General features: G+C 43.5%; 1 protein-coding gene across 4 annotated transcripts in view; it reads left to right on the top strand.

The window, feature by feature from the left end:
• Positions 1-19,811, top strand: part of SYT6 (synaptotagmin 6) — a 140,902-nt gene that overhangs the window by 67,083 nt on the left and 54,008 nt on the right. For all 4 annotated transcript variants that reach the window (XM_082226965.1, XM_082226964.1, XM_082226967.1 and 1 more), the window contains exon 3: positions 5,107-5,665. In XM_082226965.1, coding sequence (XP_082083091.1) covers positions 5,107-5,665 — 559 coding nt within the window. The remainder of the gene's footprint in view (positions 1-5,106; positions 5,666-19,811) is intronic.

Below are 19,811 nucleotides of genomic sequence, written 5' to 3'. Positions count from 1 at the left end.
TGACCTGAATGTCTTCTAATACAGGCAGTCTTTTCAGCTAAGATGTGGGTGACTTTATCCATGTTTTGCCATGCAGCGTGGTTGATCAGAACAAGATCTACCATGCCGTAGAGGGCAGGAGTTGCTCAGTTTTGCTCAGTTCCTTTGCTTTCAGGCACAGGAACATAAGAGCCTTCTAGATTCAGAGCAAGAGTCTGTCTAGTCCTATAGTAGCGTGATGGTGCATTTTTTTTTTACTTATTTATAACATTTATACACCCCTGGATTGCAAAAACCTTCAGAGTGGGTTACAAAAGATAAAGCAGTAAAATCAAGAAAATTCACAACTATACAAAAATGCAGGAACTCATTGTGACAGGCCCAATTGCTAAAGGAGTAAAAAATGCAAGTAGCTCTTTGGATCCACTGAAACACAAACACACACACAGAGCAGCAGCAGCAGCACATAGCATATTGTCCAGTTTATTAGGACCAGCATGTTACAAATACTTAACATATGTTCCAAATGCCTGAATATCTCACTGTGGGGACCCTGCTACCCACCATCCCAAAATGCACCTTCCCAAAGATATATCTTTGGCATAATAGGATATGGATGTACGTATCTGGGAGTAAGCTTCATTGAACTTAGTGGTGCTTATGACTGTATAGATTTTTAAACACACTGAGCTTTCACAAAATTTTCAGTCAGCTGAAATGCAACATTTAAGATTTTAATTAGTTCAAGCAATCTTACGAAGAAGTGTTACCATTTAAACCGCTGACATGAAGTAGGAATGCCTTCCAAAAAAAGGGAAAGAAGTGCCCATCCTCTGCTTATTTTTCTCATTCTTTGACTGGGAAAGCTCAGCATGAGACTCTTAATCTCAGGATCATGAGTTTGAGACCCACGTTGAGCAGAAGATCCTTGCATTGCAGGGGGTTGGACTAGATGACCCTTGTGGTCCCCTTCAACTCTACAGTTCTATGATTCTGTTTCTAATGTGTCACAAACAAATTTAGTTTCTCCTGATCATACCATCTCAGTTGATCCCATTCCTCCTGCTCTATAAAAGGTCCCAGAACTGTGCTCCCCTGCCTTTTCCTTCCACAAGACCACTGCTAGTCCAGCATTTAGCTTCTGGGAAGCCTATAAGGAAGTGTGAAGGCAGCAGTCCTTTTCTTCTGCCAGTCTTCTAACAAATGGGCTTTGGAGATACATTGCCTCTGAATACGAAAGTTCTATTTTGCCATCATGATAGAACTACCTGATCTCTTGGTTGAAAATGGCATAGTTAATTATGTATTGTATGAAACAAATGTTTCATTTGTCTGTTCTGAAACTACGGCCAACCGATGTTACTGGATAATGCCCAGTTTATAACATTATGAGAGAAAGAGAAAAATCAGTCCATTTACTCTTTCCTGACCATTTGTAATTTTTAAATGTCTCTCTTGTTCCCCTCCCCTTAGAAATATTTATTCTGAAGAAAGCCACAAACACTTCTGCCAAATCCAAAATCCACATTAGGTAATATCAGTATTAGTCCAACTAAAATGTTACAGATACCTGAATTACTACAGCAAGGCCCCAGAGGATATAGATGCATCTCTCAGGAGATGGGTCTTTCCAAGTAACTGTGTTCTAATTGCCTTGGTATGATGCCCTCCTGCCAGAAGACCTTTCCTTGCTGTCATAAGAACTGGAGATCTCTACAGTGTCTTCTGCTTTTCTCAGCCTCTCCAGGTCAATCACCTTAGTCTCAAGAGAACATGTTTGCTTCCTGGGTGCTCATTTCACTTAAACTAATTGTGTGCCTTAGCTGTGTTAATGAGTGTTTTAATGAAGTGTTTCCCCACTGAATATGAACCATTAACTACACAATGACAAATGGGTAGCCATTTTCACTCACTGCAATGGAGTTCTGATAGTAAGAATATATGCAATGTAAATTGAGTGCCTTGCGTGTCCTCTAGCCTGCTGAGTACAGTGGTATTATAGTGGCTAGAGTGTGTGAGGACTGACTTTTGGGGAACTCCAGCTCTAATCCTTGCTCAGCTTTAAAGCTCTCCAGATGTCCTTGGTCAAGCTGCTGCCTCTCAGCTGAGTCATGAGAAGGCGATCTTACCCCTGGACTCTACAACCACCTCCTTATTCTCTTCTTCCTTCTGTGTTGAGTGTTAGATCGTAAGCTCCTTGAGGCAGGGAGCTTTCTTCTTGCACTGATGGTGAGATAGCGGTAGGGCCGCAATGATCATGATGATGCTCTGATCTCCTTGGGCCAAGAGAGAGATAAATGCAACAACAAACGAATTGCAACCTGCTACAAAAGTATCTGGTACAACTTGCCAAAGAAAGCAGGGTGGCTTTAATGAAGATGGGCATTACTCCCAGCCCAAGTAGCAATGAGAAAGATATGGTCCGGTGGTCATACAAAGACCCCAAAATACCTTTATGAGAAGTATAAGGGTGTCACTGAGGTCAGGCTGGCCCATGGCCTGTGCTCATGCATAGCCATGAAGGCTGCAAATTCATGTATAAAACTGTCCTGTCATAAAAGTTGTGAGAGAGACTGAGCAATCGAGTTGATGTTTTGTGCCATTGGCAGATGTATGCCTGCCACTCTTTGTTTCAAACCTCCGCAGTCATTCATATCCATTAAGCTCACTCACAGAAGGCATTATGAAGGAGGGAAAGAAGATAAGCGTAATTTGGGCAAACTCAATTAGAAAAGTTCAGCTGGAACGTATGAATTATAGAAAAGAAGTCCTGCTGTTACGAGAACTAGGCAGAGGTGTGATCAAAATGCATCCTCCCTCAATCAGGTAGCTATATCTTGGGAAAGCAAAATAAGTATGTGGTTTTCTTTGTGTCATTGCCTTTTCTTTTCTTTCTTCTCTGATATGGGGGATATAAAAGCACTCCCCTTCCCGCAGCTGAGAAGGGTTCTTGGTCTAGGGATGGGAGAGAATTTTTGCTCCATTCACATATAAAGGTGCACCTATCTAATTTGGACTTTTCAAAACAACGTGTGAACTAAAAGCACAGCCACCCTTCAAAATTGGCACTTCTCTAAATTTTGCAATGCAATTCTCCAGCCAAGGAATCTGTACAAAAAAAAAAATATGGATGTGTCGTGGTAAACTGTGCATAAAAATGCATATATTAGTGGAAGCAACATACAAAACTGCATTATATTTAGGGGAATTGCTTTGCAAAAATGTGTTCAGTTGTTGTTGAAAATTGAAGTGGAAATATGAAGAACTGCACTTGAAATTGGAAAAATGAGGGAAGCTGAAATTGAGTTGAGTCTTAGACAGTGTGTGCCAACCTTATGTGCCCCCCCTCTCTTCTTGTCTTTCTATTTTCCTTTCCTTTCCCTTTTCTACTTATTTCAATGTAAACGTATCAGCAACAGGAAAAAACAACCCAGTAGATAGGAAGCTTTCAGCAATAGCAGAGATTCTTTGGTAACCGTTTCTAAGGGCTCATAGCACAAAAAAATGTAGCTTACAACAGGCCCCCAAACTCCTATTTACCCATAGTCCTTAAACACAGTATTTCCCCAAGGCAGAAATGCTTTATGGTTTTGGAATATGTGGCAATCCCAGCTGGCAGCATATAACTCTGGATCACTGGTCAGCAGTTCCTTTCTCCTCTCCTGTAAGTCATAAACAGCAAGCCGTGGGGCTTATTAAACAGACCTCAGAACTCTCAGGGGTGCTGCTATTCCTTCCGGCTAGTATAACCAGCCCCTTGTAGCTGTGTTTCCTATTCCCACAAACTATAATTACATTCTTTTATGTTGTCTCCAAGGCCAAAGATACCACTTGTTCCAAATATTTTGCTTCTGAACGACGACTTGCTCCTTGCATTCTGTTTGGTATGGATCTTAATTCCTAGAACTGGAAGACCATAAAGTTGTTCTTTTCAAAGTCTCCCACAGATCAGCATGAGATGTGCTTCTTTATTTTTCACTGCATGATAGCTATCAAGAAACCAGTTTCCCTTGCGCTTGCACAGTTTGTTTATGACAAAGCCTTCAGAAGTTCTACAAGGGTCAGGACTATAGTCGTAGAGTAATTATATAATTGTTGAGTTGGAAGAGACCACAAGGGTCATCTACTCCAACCCCCTGCAATGCTGGAATCTTTAGCCCAATGTGGGGACTCTGAAGTTAGGAGTCTCGTGTTTCATTCGCTTAGCCAGGGGTGCCTACTGCCTGTAACATCACTGTTGTGAAAACTTCCTACTCCCTCTCAACTGGCTTCTTTAAAAAATACTGTGTGAGAATTGTGAGACTCTTTTCCCCCTCAGGGAGCTACAATTCCCAGTCACACCCTCTTCCCAGGGAACTCTGGGAATTATAGCTTTACAAGGGGAATGGGGGTCTCCTAATAACTCTTGGCACCCTTAACAAACTACAGTTCCCAGGATTCTTTGCATGAAATCATGGCCATGACTGTTTAAAGCAGTGTTTCCCAACCACTGTTCCGCGGCACACTAGTGTGCCGCGAGATGTTGCCTGGTGTGCCGCGAGATGTTGCCTGGAGGGAGGCGGGCGAGTCGGGCGGCGAGAGGCGGGGCGGCGGCGGCGAGGAGAGGCCGCCCAGCGTGGGACTCTCGCCGTCTGCCTGCCTGGCTGCCTGCGAGCTCGGCGGGCAGTGCCTCCGTCCGCAGCGCCCGCCTCGCGGCTCTCATTCCCTGCCCCTGCCAAAGCTCACCCAGCCAAGCCGCGGTCTCCTTCCTGCCTCGCTTTGCTGCCTCCTCCCCCCCCCAAAGCTTGGAGGTTCCCCGGCAAGGGGGAGGGGAGAAAATTGAAACTTACACTTTCGTGCGTCTCTCCCGGCGTGACGCTGCGCGCTGACGTCACGGGGCTGTAATGGTGGTGTGCCTCGAGATTTTTTTCATCAAACAAGTGTGCCTTTGCCCAAAAAAGGTTGGGAAACACTGGTTTAAAGTGGTATGGTGGAACTTTATAGTGTAGTTGGGCCCAGGAGAGTACTATATTTCCTACATTCTCCCTGCCCTTCCCCATTTTGCATCCTATCTCTTAAGTGGGGCCAGATACCCAGGACAATCTTCTCCCAGCATACAACACACTAGCCTTTTCTTATCTCTTGCAGGCACATTTCCTTCAAGAGGCACCTGCCCAGGCAGATGCATGTTTCCAGTGTGGACTATGGTACAGAACTACCACTTGCGGCAGAGCAGCCAACTTGCATCGGCCGGATCAAGCCAGAGCTGTACAAGCAGAAATCCGTGGACTCTGAGGACCCTAAAAAAGAGGCAGAAAAAAACTGTGGGAAAATAAATTTCGCTTTGAAATATGACTATGAGAACGAGACCCTGATTGTGAGGATTCTCAAGGCCTTTGACTTGCCTGCCAAGGACCTCTGTGGCAGTTCCGACCCCTACGTCAAGATCTACCTCTTGCCTGACAGGAAGTGCAAGTTCCAAACCCGTGTGCACAGGAAAACGCTCAACCCCACCTTTGACGAGAGCTTTCAGTTTCCTGTGCCCTATGAGGAGCTGACCAATAGGAAGCTTCATCTTAGTGTCTTTGACTTTGACAGGTTTTCTCGGCATGACATGATTGGTGAGGTGATCTTGGAGAACCTCTTTGAGGCTTCGGATCTTTCTCGGGAGACCTCCATCTGGAAGGATATTCAGTATGCCACAACGGTGAGTAGGTGGCTTTTGCCATTAGTGTGGAGAGACAATAGCACACCAATGCTTGGATGAGTTTGCCGTAGCTCCGAGGCCAAGCTGCACTTTAAAATGAGAGCTTTGGCACAGAAAGACCATCAAGTGTTCTTCTTTTGAAGGTGTGGATGATACAGTATCATTTTCGGGTATTAAATGGTCCTTGGGCCCTCATGGGTCCCTTCTTCTCCTGGCTTCTCCTTCCTTCTGCCCCCTCACTTACCCTGTTCTTTGGAATGCTGCTCCTCACTCTGTTCATTGTGCATGCATACACAGAGAAGAAGTCGAGCAGGAAGGGAAGGAGCAGAAGAGCCAGGAGGACCTAGAAGTGGACAATGAGTTTCATGCAGCAAAGTCCTGGTTCCTTAAGATAGCCATCAATAGCTGCCAACAGTTTAAGCAAAGCTAACATCCATTCAAACATCCAGTCATTCATCTAGGTTATGGGTGATTACATTAAAAATAGTAATATTGTGAAGGTACCACAGTTCACACCAACAGAGATTCATTTTCCAAAATCTTGGTCTGATTTACATGACAATACTCCCACTTCCTTAACAGGTCTTTCTAGGTCAATGTTGATAATCCTGGGTGAGATGTACTTACACCCAGGTTTTGTCAAATTGTAGCAAGGAAGCAAGATGATGATGGCATAGGGCTGGGCCAAGACATTTTGCCACTCAAGGCAAAGGAAAATATGGTGCCCCCCTCCCCCCACAAAGCCACATACAGATGCTGGTAGATTACTTTCACACCGGTGGTGGCACAGCTTTCCCCACCACACCTGAGGGCAATAGGCTGTGTTAGAGAGTGTGGGGCAGGTTGTGTAGCACACACTGCTCTGTCCTCCAAATATCTTGCTACCCCTCCTCAGCATCTCTTGCTGGAGATAGCTCCATCTCATGCAATCTAATGGTAGGGCTGGTCATATCAGCGTAGATTTATGTCTGTTTCAGGGAATCAAAACATGAGAACTTCCTTGTTGTTCAAAAACTAGGCAAGGTCAAGGGCAGGCCTCTCCATGAGCCACAGTTTGGAAGTAGTGCACTGGTTCCTGGTTGTAGGATCTGTTCTGTGCTTTAAATTCTGACGGCTTTGGCGGTAAAAGGTGGGGGACTGCTCACTATACATCACCATTGCAATTTGCATAGTCTATAAATTGTTTTTAAGTGTCTTTCTTTGTCCTTGGGATATTGCACTTTAATTATACGGGAGGGGCTAGAAATACAGGGAAAGTTGTACGTGGGAGAGAATATTGCCGCAAGGACTGGGGTCCAGCCTCAGACTTTCACTGACTTGCATTTTAAGCAAAACTGCCAACTCATATTCAGTATTACAACCCGTGAAATCTAGACATTTGCTTTATTTTAAAAAATGCTGAAGCTGCCAAACTGTATTATTACATGCCATATTTTGAGCTTTTCATTACTATTTGAATTCTCAGTTGTTAATAAGGGTTAGTGAGTGGCAATTGAAGCAGACAAATCTTAACAGAAAATGTTCCTCCCATATATTTTAAGTCTGATTTGCTGAATCAGTTATTCAAGTTTCTGTGTCTCTCCTTTTAAGCATCTCCCCCCACCCCCTCATAACAGTGCATTACTCTATATCCACATTCTGCACTGAGACCAGATAGGGTCCAAAATTAATGATCTCCATCAGACCATGGATGTATCATTCCCATTTTAATGCCATACCAGGTCAGAGCTCCTTGTTGAGAAGAAGTCTATACCCATATGCTCCCATGTCTCTCTGCCAGTTGAATAAGATGGAAGAAAAGATAACCAAAACAGATGGTAGTTTCTAGGTATTTGAGGACAGTACTAAGCATATCCATGATTAAAGCCTGAGGACTGATTTTGTTATTATAGAGGGGAGCCTCTGGCCCGGGGGGCAAATGTGGCCATCCAGACCTCTCTGTTTAGTCCGAAGGACTCTCCCAATGCCACATCCCATTTCCTAAGGCTCTGCTCCATGTTTTCCTTGAGTGCTTTTTTCCTGGCTGGAATGTGTCCCTGAACTGTGATAATTCCTCTTGTTTGCCTGGATACATCACAGGCAGAGGAGCACAGGTGGGAATAGAAACCTCCGGCATTTGTGTGACTGAAATTCAGCCTACTGTACAAAAGGTAAGAGGCGCATATGTTCGTCTGCCTACTTTTACCTCTGGTCCCGCCCACCCCTGGAATGATTGCCCTGGAAGGTTGCTAGAGAGAGACTTTGATCCCCCTACCACTGTTATAGAGGTAGGTCATTCAACATCTCAACAGGGAGGGTGAAAGTCTGTGTCCTTGTAAAATGGGATGAAAAATGATGACAACTACTTGGGTACAGCCAGCTTGCTGAAGCCAGCAAGTGGAAGGTGGTGCCAAAACATTGTCCTTTCATTGTTCCAACTCTTGCAGATTTAATATTTAGATAAGGCAACTTGGTCTTGAACACCCAGACAAAGGTGATAGGATAGAGCTTTTAGGGACTTCTTCTGCGTGGAAATACCTTTGGCAAGCCAAGAGCTCCTGCCGATTACCAAGAGGGACTTGGCAAAGCTTTTCCTCTGGGCAACTTGTTTTGAAAACCAGAAGCATGAACAAAAAAGGTCTTGTAGTTCTGTGCAGGTTTCAGTAACCTCCCAAAATGGTGTCCCAAGTTGGAGGAACAGGGGAGGCCAACAACAGCAAAAGGAAAATACTGAGGACAAAAATGATGGCAAGTCCCACCCCCCCGGCAGTTCCAGCTGCTGGTGCAGGTCTTATTGCACTTATTTTGAAGGAGCAGCTACTGACAGTTAAAATTAATGTCAAATCAAAGGATGTGTCCAGGGTCATCTCTAGTTTAGCTCTCGTATTGGCCAGCAATAGCTTTGCATCGATAGAAGGTAGCTGATTTAGAGACTTATATGGACTGGCTGAGTTGAAAGGTTTGTGTGAGGAACTCTAGTGAATTGGCTCAGACTAGCATGGCTACTGTGGCTCTGGCCTTGGGACAATCAAATGTTCTCCTGTTCCTTTCATGTTTCCTACCTTTCTATTACTCCAAGGAATTACTCTCTGCTCCAAAATTATGTTCTTACTGTGAAATAGATTGCTTTCCAGACCTTAATACAGCTGTTTGATTTCCCCATGCCCTCACCTAGATTTTTCTATCTAATCTATCCAAGATACTGTCCTAGAAGGAAGTTGATCAGCTTGCTATATATAGCCCAACTTTGAGAATCATCTCTATAGATTTTCCTTTTTTCCCCTTTTTAATAGATCTTTCCAATCAAATCTTCTTCAGAAGAGTTTGAACAAATTTGTTTTAAATGAGAAGTTACAGAATCCGACAAATTGATTTTTCCTCTCGGAAGTGCCGAACCTGGGGAATGGAGCATGGGACTGCAGCTTTAAGGCTGCTAGCTGCCTGGGGAAACTTATAATATTTTGGGCAGAAGGAAATGATGATGGTGCAGTGGGGTATATGGCCTGGTACTGAGCATGTAATTAGTCCCAGAAGTGCCATTGCCTGAAGGCCTTTCTTGCATCCTTGCCCTCTAAGCCCTCGGTGCTGTACTTACCCCAGAAGCAGCACTGTTGTTGCTATGCTTCAGGAGCGCAGTCTCATTATTCCCATGCAAAGCTCCCCATTTATCATTCTAATAGCGTAACTGTCTCACAGGTTTGCAAACACTTCTGCAATGTTGTTGTGATTGCCAACAGCTCAGGAAAACAGTAAGATCCTTAGCAGATGCTGCTAATTTGTTTCAAGCAGTAGCCCTCCTAATCGGCGTCATAAATATGCATTAAGGCTTAGCCAGACCTCACCCAAGGATGCTAATGCTTGGCCCTAATGAAGTTCTTAATCACGCCTCCTCAGAATGCTGCAGACAAGAAAGTCAAACCTAGTTTTTCTTCCAAAATCTACATTAGGGCAATGCCTTGATTAGACCAGCCAAAATGTCCCCAAATAGGGTGTGAGCATTTGAGTCCTCCAGGACTTTTCATTGGACTAGCTGAGGTGGTAAACAAAATCGAGCCGGGGGGGGGGGAGTTGGAGCCATGGAGTCTGCCCATACTCAGGAGAAGGAATGTGGGAAGAATTAGCAGGCACTGAAATATGGGTCTGTTAGGTTTCGGGTGGCATTTGGTATGGCAGGGAAGGTACTGTCACATGTAACACAGTCTCAAAGTGATGAGAGACTACAGTGGTTCCAAATGCTTTTCCTAGGGTTTGGTTTCCTTGAAATGAAAGTCAACGGAGACTGTGGGGTCTTTAACATATAAAGTTTTATTCACACATATACACAACCTGAGCAAAAGATGGAGGGGTTCACAGCATTAGCACTCCACAGGTCTTGCTTCCTCTTTTTTTAAAAAAATAATATTTATTAGTTTTCCAACAAATTGAACACAACATTACAAAAAACTACAAAAGAAAAAACATGCAATAATACAATACGATACAAAAAAGAAAAAAGAAAAGGAAAAAAACACACAAAAACAACACAACAAAAACCATTTAAAACACAGTCCAATTTCAATGTCTTATCTTTCTTTCACTAATTTCCACGACCTCCTCACACCTCCCTTTTTGTATCCCACTTCTATTGATTGTTTCAGCAATTCCTTTCCATCTTCCTCTGTTTTCTATCCTGTAATTGTCTTGACACATTCTAACCTTATTTTTCCCTTTAACACTCCAATAGTCTATTTATACTTAATTCCTTATAACATTTCTACTAAAGCCATATAACTTCATACCAACATCTTTCTAACATTCATTAATTTTACAGTATTTCTGTAGATAGTCTTTAAACTTTTCCCAATCTTCTTCCAGCGACTCTTTTCCCTGGTCTCGGATTCTGCCAGTCATTTCTGCCAAGGTCTTGCTTCCTCTTGAGGCTTTCAAGGAAGCCCCCAAACCACAGCTCTTGGGGCCAGCACAGAGCAAGACATGCCTCTGTGTCACCAGCTTCCAGCATCAACCAAAACTCTCACACACAAAAGAGAGAGTTGGGGTTGATTTCCAAGAGGGACCACCAATTGTGATGTGTCTGCTCAACCTCTCTCCTCCTCTGAGAAACAGGTTTTTAGGGGGGGGGTTGCATTGTTTCAAAAGCCTTCAAAACCTGTTTGAGCTAAGGTGAAAGAGGAACCAAAGAATTACCTATATACACCATGGGAAATCAAATGTCTCTCAAGCAGCTTTCAGTTCCCTTAGAAGCTATTGACTATTAGGCAATTTCTTCATGCTTGGCATGGGGCTCCCCATAGGCTGTTTCAACTCCTTGATTACTGTAGTGTGTATGCAGATTAAAGTGTGCTCACATCATCTTTATGTATATGGATTACGTAATGACATGGGCTGCTGGGTTAATTGAAAAAACAGGAAAACTGAAACACTTCTGTAAAAAGAACTAGCCGCTCATGGTACTTGTGGCCTTGAATAAGGATCCTCCAAGTGAAACCATAGCACAACACAACACAGGGAATCTCTGTCATTCTCTGGAAGTTTTAGAGAATTTTTTTTAAGTATTCCACATAGTTTTATCCGCTTCAGATATGTACAGTGAAGTGACTAGTGCTTTTACACAGTACAAAACCTCACCTCTCAATTGGCTGCATGGAGTTATGTTGCACAAAAGCTGCCGGCATCCATCTCTCTTGGGAAACAATGGAGGAGTGCGCCTTTGTGGGTGAAGTCAAACTGTTGGAAGGTTGCAGAGCCTGCTGTGGAGACTGATGTAGGAGAGATATGTTTCATTGCAGCTGGGGCAGACGACAGCATGCAGTTGTTCTGTTGCAGATGCGCCATGGTGTTTCTTCTCTCTGTGCTCCTTCCAGCGGCATTCGTTCTCTGGTCACTGCTATGGATGCATGACCTGACTGTCCCCAGGCACTGCAGTCATCTGCAAGGGATTCCCACATGGCAGGATTGATGTTGGCAGCCTTTATGTTGCGTTTGCAGACATCTTTGTAACACAGAGTTGGTCTGCCAACTGGCCTGGTGATGGAAGACAGCTCCCCATAGAGCACATCCTTGGGAATCCTGCCATCTTCCATTCTGTGGACATGGCCAAGCCAGTGTAGACGTCACTGAGACAGGAGTGCAAACATGCTGGTACTTTTGGCATGGGAGAACACATCTTTGTTTGGAATTCTGTCCTACCATTTGATACTCAGAATCCTCATCATGTGGAAGGCATTGAGGTGTTACTCCTGATGGTTGTGAAGTTGCCCACAACTCACTTCCATAAAGCAGCGTGCTCAACACACAAGCCTGGTAGACCTTCATCTTGGTATTGGACATTAGCATCACACTCTTCCAAATACTCTACCACTGAACTGCAGTTCTTTCTAAATGTTTATGCTAAGGTATACATTTTTTGCACATTTTACACATTGTGCATGTTTTATTCTCAGAAGTGCATTATAAAATCTGCAGAAATATGAAAACTGAAAGGTTACTGCATCCTGATCCACGTCTTAGTCTGGGAAATGCAAACGTGGTCTGTTTACTTGCAGAGGCAGACCGGACAAAATCCATGAGCATCCTTAGTCTTTGTTCCATAGCAAAGAAACAACCTGAAAGACAGCCAGATTTCACACCTGAACATTTTTTTCAGAAGCAAAACCTTCCACTCATATTGTTAGTGACGTCTTGTCCAGGACAAGAAAAGAAAAGATAAAATAAATGAGGAAAAAAAGAATGAATGCCTGTTATTAATTTAGCACCTAATGAAGCAGAACACTTAGAAGTATAAATAAACCTTTTTATTGTTGGTCCTCTATCTGGCTGGTGATGAACATTTACATTTTAGACTGTTTTCTCTGTCACAGTATAATACTGCTGCTATTGGATAACCAGCTGCTGTGCTCAAGCTTTCTCTTTTGAAACAAGTAGTTATGCCTTTACATACTATCATAAGTCCATAGGGATAGGCAAATTTGCCAGTTTGGGGTTCTCATTTTTCCAGTCTCTAGTGCTCCACATCAGGTTATGATTTTTTTTAAGTCCTTGTGAAAAATTCATCAGCATTTTAAGGTAACTTTCTTCTAATATGCACATTTTTGTTTACATATTTGCCCAACATATATGGTTCTGCAGGCAGTTTTCACTAATATACTGCATTTTTGGTATATTATTTTATATTGACATGTGCAGAATTTACGCAGTGCAGGGGTGAAGAACCCTTTTTAGCCTGAGGGTCGTGTCCCCATTTGGGCAACCTCCCAAGGGCCATAATCCAGTGGTTGGCATGGCCTGAGGCAAAAGAGGATGGAGCAACAAATGTAAATTTTACCTCTGTACAGTAGGTTTGTTTCTTAGAAACACTCCTCTCTGTCCTTCATCCAGACAAGCAAGAGGCATTATCAGAATTCAAAGACCCATTCCAGCCACACATACCCTTCAACTTTTCTCAGAAAATGGGGATATTCAGTAAAAGCACTTGGTGTGAGAAGTGGGAACAGTGAGGGGTGTCTTGGAAAGAGTTCTGAGGGTCAGGTAGAGAGGCTGAATTTGGTCTCTGTGCCTGAAGTTCCCCACCTCTGCCCTAGCATATGCATTTTAGTACACATTACTTGCTTGGAGAGCTGCAAAATCCGGAGAACTGTGAATTAGCATAATGGTTCTGTTTGATTTACACATTGTTTTGGGGTGTGTGAATTAGGTAGGTTCACTTTGAAATGCAGACTGAACGGAATTTCTTCCCCATCCCTAATAAGTTCTCACAGATTTTGTCAAACAGGGCCTTCCCTGAAGCCTGCCCAGCATGGTGGCCAATTTAATAAGACACATTTTCATGTTTCTTCATAGTCAACCGCGCTGTGACATGGTGAGTCACTTAGATAACTTGGGATTAATTGATGGCGGTATGAATACTGTGTAAAAAAGAGTAAATTGAAGCAGAGGGCCTCTTCACTGCCCTCAGCATGGGAAGCTGCACAGAATATATTACACATCTTGCTTAAGAACTAATTCAATTGCCAGCCAGATTTTGGTGGGTTTTGATTCCCAGCAGTTTTTTCTCCCACACGTTGGGCTTACATTTTGAGAATGGACAGCTGCCCTTTAGTTGCAAGACTGGCAATATGTTTCCTATTTCTGCAGGCAAGAGAGTTTTAGCCACATGTATTTATGATCATCTTCAGTTCTAGATATCGTGGGGTCATCTATCCCCCATTTTTTTAGTGAGGCACCAAATGGTTCACTTCATCTCCAGTCTCAAAGGCAAAGGCAAAAAAGGGCCTTGGCTCTGCAAGTCATGGCAACAAATTTCATTGATTGTTGTCCATATTTCCAGAAGGGATTGTATGTGAACAGAATCCAATATAGCCTCTGTGGTCACGTCCATGTGATCTGTTATACAAAATCATAGAATTGTAGAGTTAGAAGGGACCCCAAGAGACATTGTGGTGTAGTGGTTAAGAGCAGTAGTCTTGTAATCTGGTGAGCCAGGTTCGATTCCCCGCTCCTCCACATGCAGCTGCTGGGTGACCTTGGGCCAGTCACACTTCTCTGAAGTCTCTCAGCCCCACTCACCTCACAGAGTGTTTCTTGTGGGGGAGGAAGGGAAAGGAGATTGTTAGCCGCTTTGAGACTCCTTAGGGTAGTGATAAAGCAGGATATCAAAATCCAAACATTAGTCCAACCCTTTCCAATGCAGGAATCCTGCCCGGGGCCATCCCTGGGTGGGCTCGAACCACCAGCCTTCTGAATGTTTTTGAGCATTCATCCTGATTTGTTTGCAGAAAGTTTGCAGGGAGTTTAGACAACATTGACTTTTAGTGGACATTTATGATGGCTTACGGAGAAGTTCTGTGACATTGTGTCTGGGATATAAATAAATTTAATAGGAATACCCTGCATTTCCCTGTCACTTTCCTTATTGCAAGAAGTTCAGTTCTGGAGGGAAGAGGATTCATTGCCCAAGAACGCCAATCAATTTAACTGCACAACTGAAATTTACCAGTATGTGATTGAATCCTATAAGAACAGAATAAGAGTCTGCTGTATCTGACCTTTGGCCCTTCTAAATCCAGCATCCTGTTCTCACATTGACCAACCAGATGTGTGTGAGAAACCCACAAACAGGAAGAGCTTCAGAGTAAAGAGATTTGTTTCAGCTTTTTGAAACCATCTGTGAACACCAGGATACATATGTTAATAAATGAAAATTGCTACTTGGCTGGTAATTTAAACAGGCATATTTTGGACTGATTAGGGAAGGAGATGTTGAAAAAGCAGGAGTGGGATTTTTTGTGGGAGAAAAAGAACGTGTTTAAAAAGATTCCGCTGTTATGTATGGAGACTGCAGCTATTCAATGGTGAGGGAAAGACACTCTGTTCATGCTCAGAGGTACTTCCCCCATATTATAGGACTTAGTATTGAAAACAGATTTTTCGGCAAAAACCTTGCATTAATTAAGTAATGGGGATGAGGAGACAAAGAGACCTTGCTTGCCCACAACAAGGGTGCAAAGGTGAATTATAAACAATAATTAATTTTGTTCTTTAAATGAAGATGGATGAAAAATGAGGAGACAGTTATATGGAGGGGAACACATTTTTGTGTTACCTGTGTGGAGGATGAAATTGCTCAGGGATGAGAGAGCAACACTTTCTATATGCTCAGAGGCACATGTCTGATTGTGCCTCCTCTCCAAAGTAATAAAGTGAATTGTTAAGGCACTACCAGTACTGAAAGCAGAATTCATTTTGGATTTTCAGCGGTTACTTCTGATCTGCAAATTCTGGCAGACGTTCCTAAACTTGTCATTGCTTTTGTTTAATGTGCTTATGAGTCATGCTTGTGAGAATATGTGATGCTCATTTATGTAATCTCTGCATACTTTCCATTTTAACTTTTCTGTAAAACATTCAGTATTGAACGTTTTAATATCATATTGAAGCTGGCAGAAATCAAAGCATTTTTAGTCTCACAACATAAGTAAAACCCTCCTGCATAACAGGAGCAGTGCGAGCATGAAGCAAATCACACATGTTCATTTTGGGCCTTGCATGGAAATGAGAAATTGATCACATCTGAAGGAATGGCAACACAAATGGAATTGGCTGGGATTCAGAGATGCAGATGAATGTTCTACAGAAATCCACAGCTTGAGTCTGGGAAAACAGAATTTTATCTCTGCATTTCTGACAAGCCTAGTAAAAAGAGGAATGTGGTTTGTGGACCATACACCCAAGGAAGAGTTATTGGGGGCTGTAAAAACTAAGAGGATTACTCTGACAACTCTTACCCTGGCAGCTCATAGTCAGGGTACTATTCTAATGCCAACTTTTATGTTTTCCAAAAGATTCTGGTATCTAGCTTTAGTTAATCTTACTAGTAGCAAGTGAACATCCAGGCATCTTTACGGTCTCTCTTTAGTGTGTTAATGACTTGTTTCTTTACAAAATAGCATCACTTTCTGTTGTTCGGTGGTGTGTTTATTACGATCTTGACTTTTCTAGGGAGCAGCTGCCTTCATAGAAGCAAATGTTTAAATGGGGAATAAGATTTCTGCAGTGCCAGGCAATGCCAGGCAAACAGAGCCACTCATATTTTATTTTATTTTTTATCTACCAGAGCAAAAATGAAAGTTGGGCATTATTAGTCAAGGAGATGGAACACCATATCCATCTTGCTTTAAATCATCCTGTCATTGCAGCTCTCTACAGAACTTTAAAGCATCAGTGCCATAGGTTTCCTCTTCTGTGAGTTCCTATTATCGTTTATCACTCGCAAAAGAATTTATCATCCTGATGAGTGGTGGTTAGTAAAGAGAGAACAGGTGTACTGATGGGACCCACAAAGAAGTGAAATAATCTCTGCATGCAAATATACACTGTATTCTCCTGCATGAGCTCTGTCCGTGTGAACCAAGCCCATCCACCCAGTCATGGGAGGTAGAAAACAAGTTTTGCCCTCTCCCAAATGTTACCTCTGGGACGCGGGTAGTGCCACAGAGCCTAGGACTTGCCGATCAGAAGGTCGGCGGTTCGAATCCCCACGACGGGGTGACCTCCCGTTGCTCAGTCCCTGCTCCTGCCAACCTAGCAGTTTGAAAGCACGTCAAAGTGCAAGTAGATAAATAGGTACTGCTCTGGCGGGAAGGTAAACAGCGTTTCCGTGCGCTGCTCTGGTTCGCCAGAAGCGGCTTAGTCATGCTGGCCACATGACCCGGAAGCTGTACGCCGGCTCCCTCGGCCAATAAAGTGAGATGAGCGCCGCAACCCCAGAGTCAGCCATGACTGGACCTAATGGTCAGGGGTCCCTTTACCTTTAAATGTTACCTCTAGATAGTGTGCTCTCTCTCTCTCTCTCTCTCTCTCTTTCTTTCCTCGTTGCCTCTCATTTCTTGGTGACCCATTACATGTAGAAAACCTCAGGAGCAGGCTTTATGTTTTAAATAGTTCTAAGTGTTTTGCAGTGTTTAACTCACTTCTCCTCAACATTTAACATGAGGAAATAATATTTAGTTAGTTAGTTAGTTAGTTAGTTAGTTATTTCCAGTGCTTTTTTTTCTTTAAAAAAATGTTTAGGGGTGCTCTCATTTTGACTCAAGAAAAATACCATTTTATAGTTCAAATCGGGGGAAATAAATACACAAAATGGACAAAAGTACAAAGATTCACAAAATATTTAGGGTGTGTGTACCCCTGCATACCCCCAGAAAAAAGCACTGGTTGTTTCATACTGCTTAATCACAGTCATCTCTAAGTGGTGTCTGGGAGACAGGGTACAATAAGAGTAAAAATGAGTTCAAACTAGGAAATCAATTACTTTGGCAACCTAGTAAGTTTTGGACTTGGCTGAAATTTAAAACTATAACCATTCTTTTCAGAACATCACACTGACTTCAAAATTGTTGCTCCGAAAGTTTAAACCTCAGCAGGCCTTGTTTAAAGAATTCAAGAAGAATTTCTCTGGTGTGGAAGTTAACGTAGGATATTCATCACGCAAGCACAAATGTGCTTGCTGAATAGAGAAGAAGTATTGCAGATGAAGGCTTATGTTTATTTCATATTAAATTTCTCTCCTACCAATCCTCCCAGGAGCTCAAGGCGTGGTAGGCATGGTAGGAAGGCTGAGAGACAGTGATTGGCCCCAGGTCACCCATTGAGCTTCATAGCTGAGTAGAAATTTGAACCCTGGTCTCCCAAGTCTCATTCCAACAGCCTATTCACAGCACCACATTGGCTCACTATCAGCTTCTTGGGAGAAAAATGTCTTGGGGCAATGTTGGAGCAGCTGCAGCTCCATAGCTTTTTTCTTACCCTCTTTCCGATAATGTGTTGCACAGCACAACTACTGTGGCATCACTGCACCATGTGTTTTCCTTTCCTAGCCTAACAAGGGCAGAGAAACACTGGGCACAACTGGAATGCTGCATCTGTAGATGTTAACAGGAAGAGCAAAGAAGCAGTCACAGGACAACATCAGTTTCATATTTGTTGTAATGTCCAGATCTGCCCCGTGACTCTACTTTATGCCTGTTAAGTAAAGGATGAGACTGGCACTGGCTTCCCTTTGCCCCATCTGGTCAGAGACCACACAGTGCCCTGTAGTTCCGTTATGCATCAGTTTACTTGCAAATAAACTGTGGCAGTGTGTCATCTGCACAAAGGGTTAAGAATGCACCTCCCCTCTTGCTACATTTTTTGCTCTGAGGCTCTGGGCAAAGGGCCTCGAGGAAAGCCAGCATCAGTATTCTGATTTGCTTCCAAAGTTTCTGCATCTAGTTAATAATGAAAAAGGAACAACAAAATAAATTGTGGAGCAATCATCAGATTTTTATCTCCTTGTGAATCAGGGGATGTTACAGTAATGAGTGATTCTTCCAAAGTATGACTAATGCACAAGTGTAACCACAGATCAGCCTAGCTAGTAGAATGCAGCCCGGGGCCATTATATGGTAATGATATAAACACTGACTGAATGGAAGGAAGAGGAGAGCTTAAGTCAAATGCCGCCCCAGCTGCTTGAATGCAGATGATTCCATCGCACAAAGTATCTGGGATGGGAATGATCGACATGCCTTTGCGTTCCTAAGCGCTTATGCTGCAATATTGCTCATTCAAATTTGATCTCTGGGACCAGCAGCCCGACTCAAAAGCAACTATTATTTCTAAGCTATCTGACGGCTTCATCTCGCCAAATAGGATTAGCTGGAATTCACCCAGGACTCAGAAACGGCAAAGGCTCTGTATGGTACGCACAGAGTTTTTCAGATACTTTAATGTGGTCTCTCATTAATATTCATTGGAGCTAGGCAGCATAGTTCCTCAGAGACTCATCAGTGTGTACTTGGGATGGGGCACTGAAAAATACTGAGTAACGGTAACACTGCTGTTTTCACCTATCTCATCACAAAACATTGGCAGGGAGATTGCGGCTGTTAGGCCAAGGTGTCCTAGATCCACGTGAGGTGGGGGGAGTTTGTTATGATCTGGAATGTAATTCATGAGGACAGGGAATTTAGAGTTGTCTGGTGAACTCTTTTACAGTGATTTCTGTAAATATGTCTCTTTAGACTTAGGGTGGTGCTACTACGAATTTTCACAATGCCCGAGTTTCAAGGCAAAAGGCAGGCTTTTTGTGGGATGCACATGAGGCTGTTTTGAAGGTACAAAGACTAGGACAAATGTGCCACTCAGGGCCCCCAGAATGACATTGAAGCCTGCTGTGGGAACTGGTTGAACTCTTTTCGTTGGGTCCCCAATGTCACCTAGGAAGGCTGGCAGGCTCCTGCTGGCGGAGGACTGGGAGATGGGGCAAGCCCCTCCCCCCCAGTCCATGTCCTGCTGGAAGTCCCCATGGCCAGGTGATGCAACCCCAGGAGCACCTTCTGGAGCATGGGGTTGTTTGGGGTGAGCTCTCAGAGGATGACAAGTGGCAACATGGTGTGACCAGTGCCATGCCCGTTGGACAAGGAGGTATGGCAGCAGCATGCCATCAGGAGCCGCAGCTACAGGTGTGGCCTGAGCCCGTCACAGGCCAGACTGTAGAAGGAGTGGCAACTTGAGTGGCAGACATGGGCTCCTCACACCACCCTGCTGTTGCTGCTAGCCTGGGTGCCATCACACTAAATGGGAAGCTGTCTGACAGCAGGACATCTGCTTCCACAGACACAAAGCAGTATCA

The sequence above is a fragment of the Podarcis vaucheri genome (assembly GCF_965113315.1).
Source record: "Podarcis vaucheri genome assembly, chromosome: 6".
Classification (NCBI taxonomy): domain Eukaryota; kingdom Metazoa; phylum Chordata; class Lepidosauria; order Squamata; family Lacertidae; genus Podarcis; species Podarcis vaucheri.
Note: the sequence above shows the minus strand (reverse complement) of the source record. Positions and strands in the feature narration are given on the sequence as shown.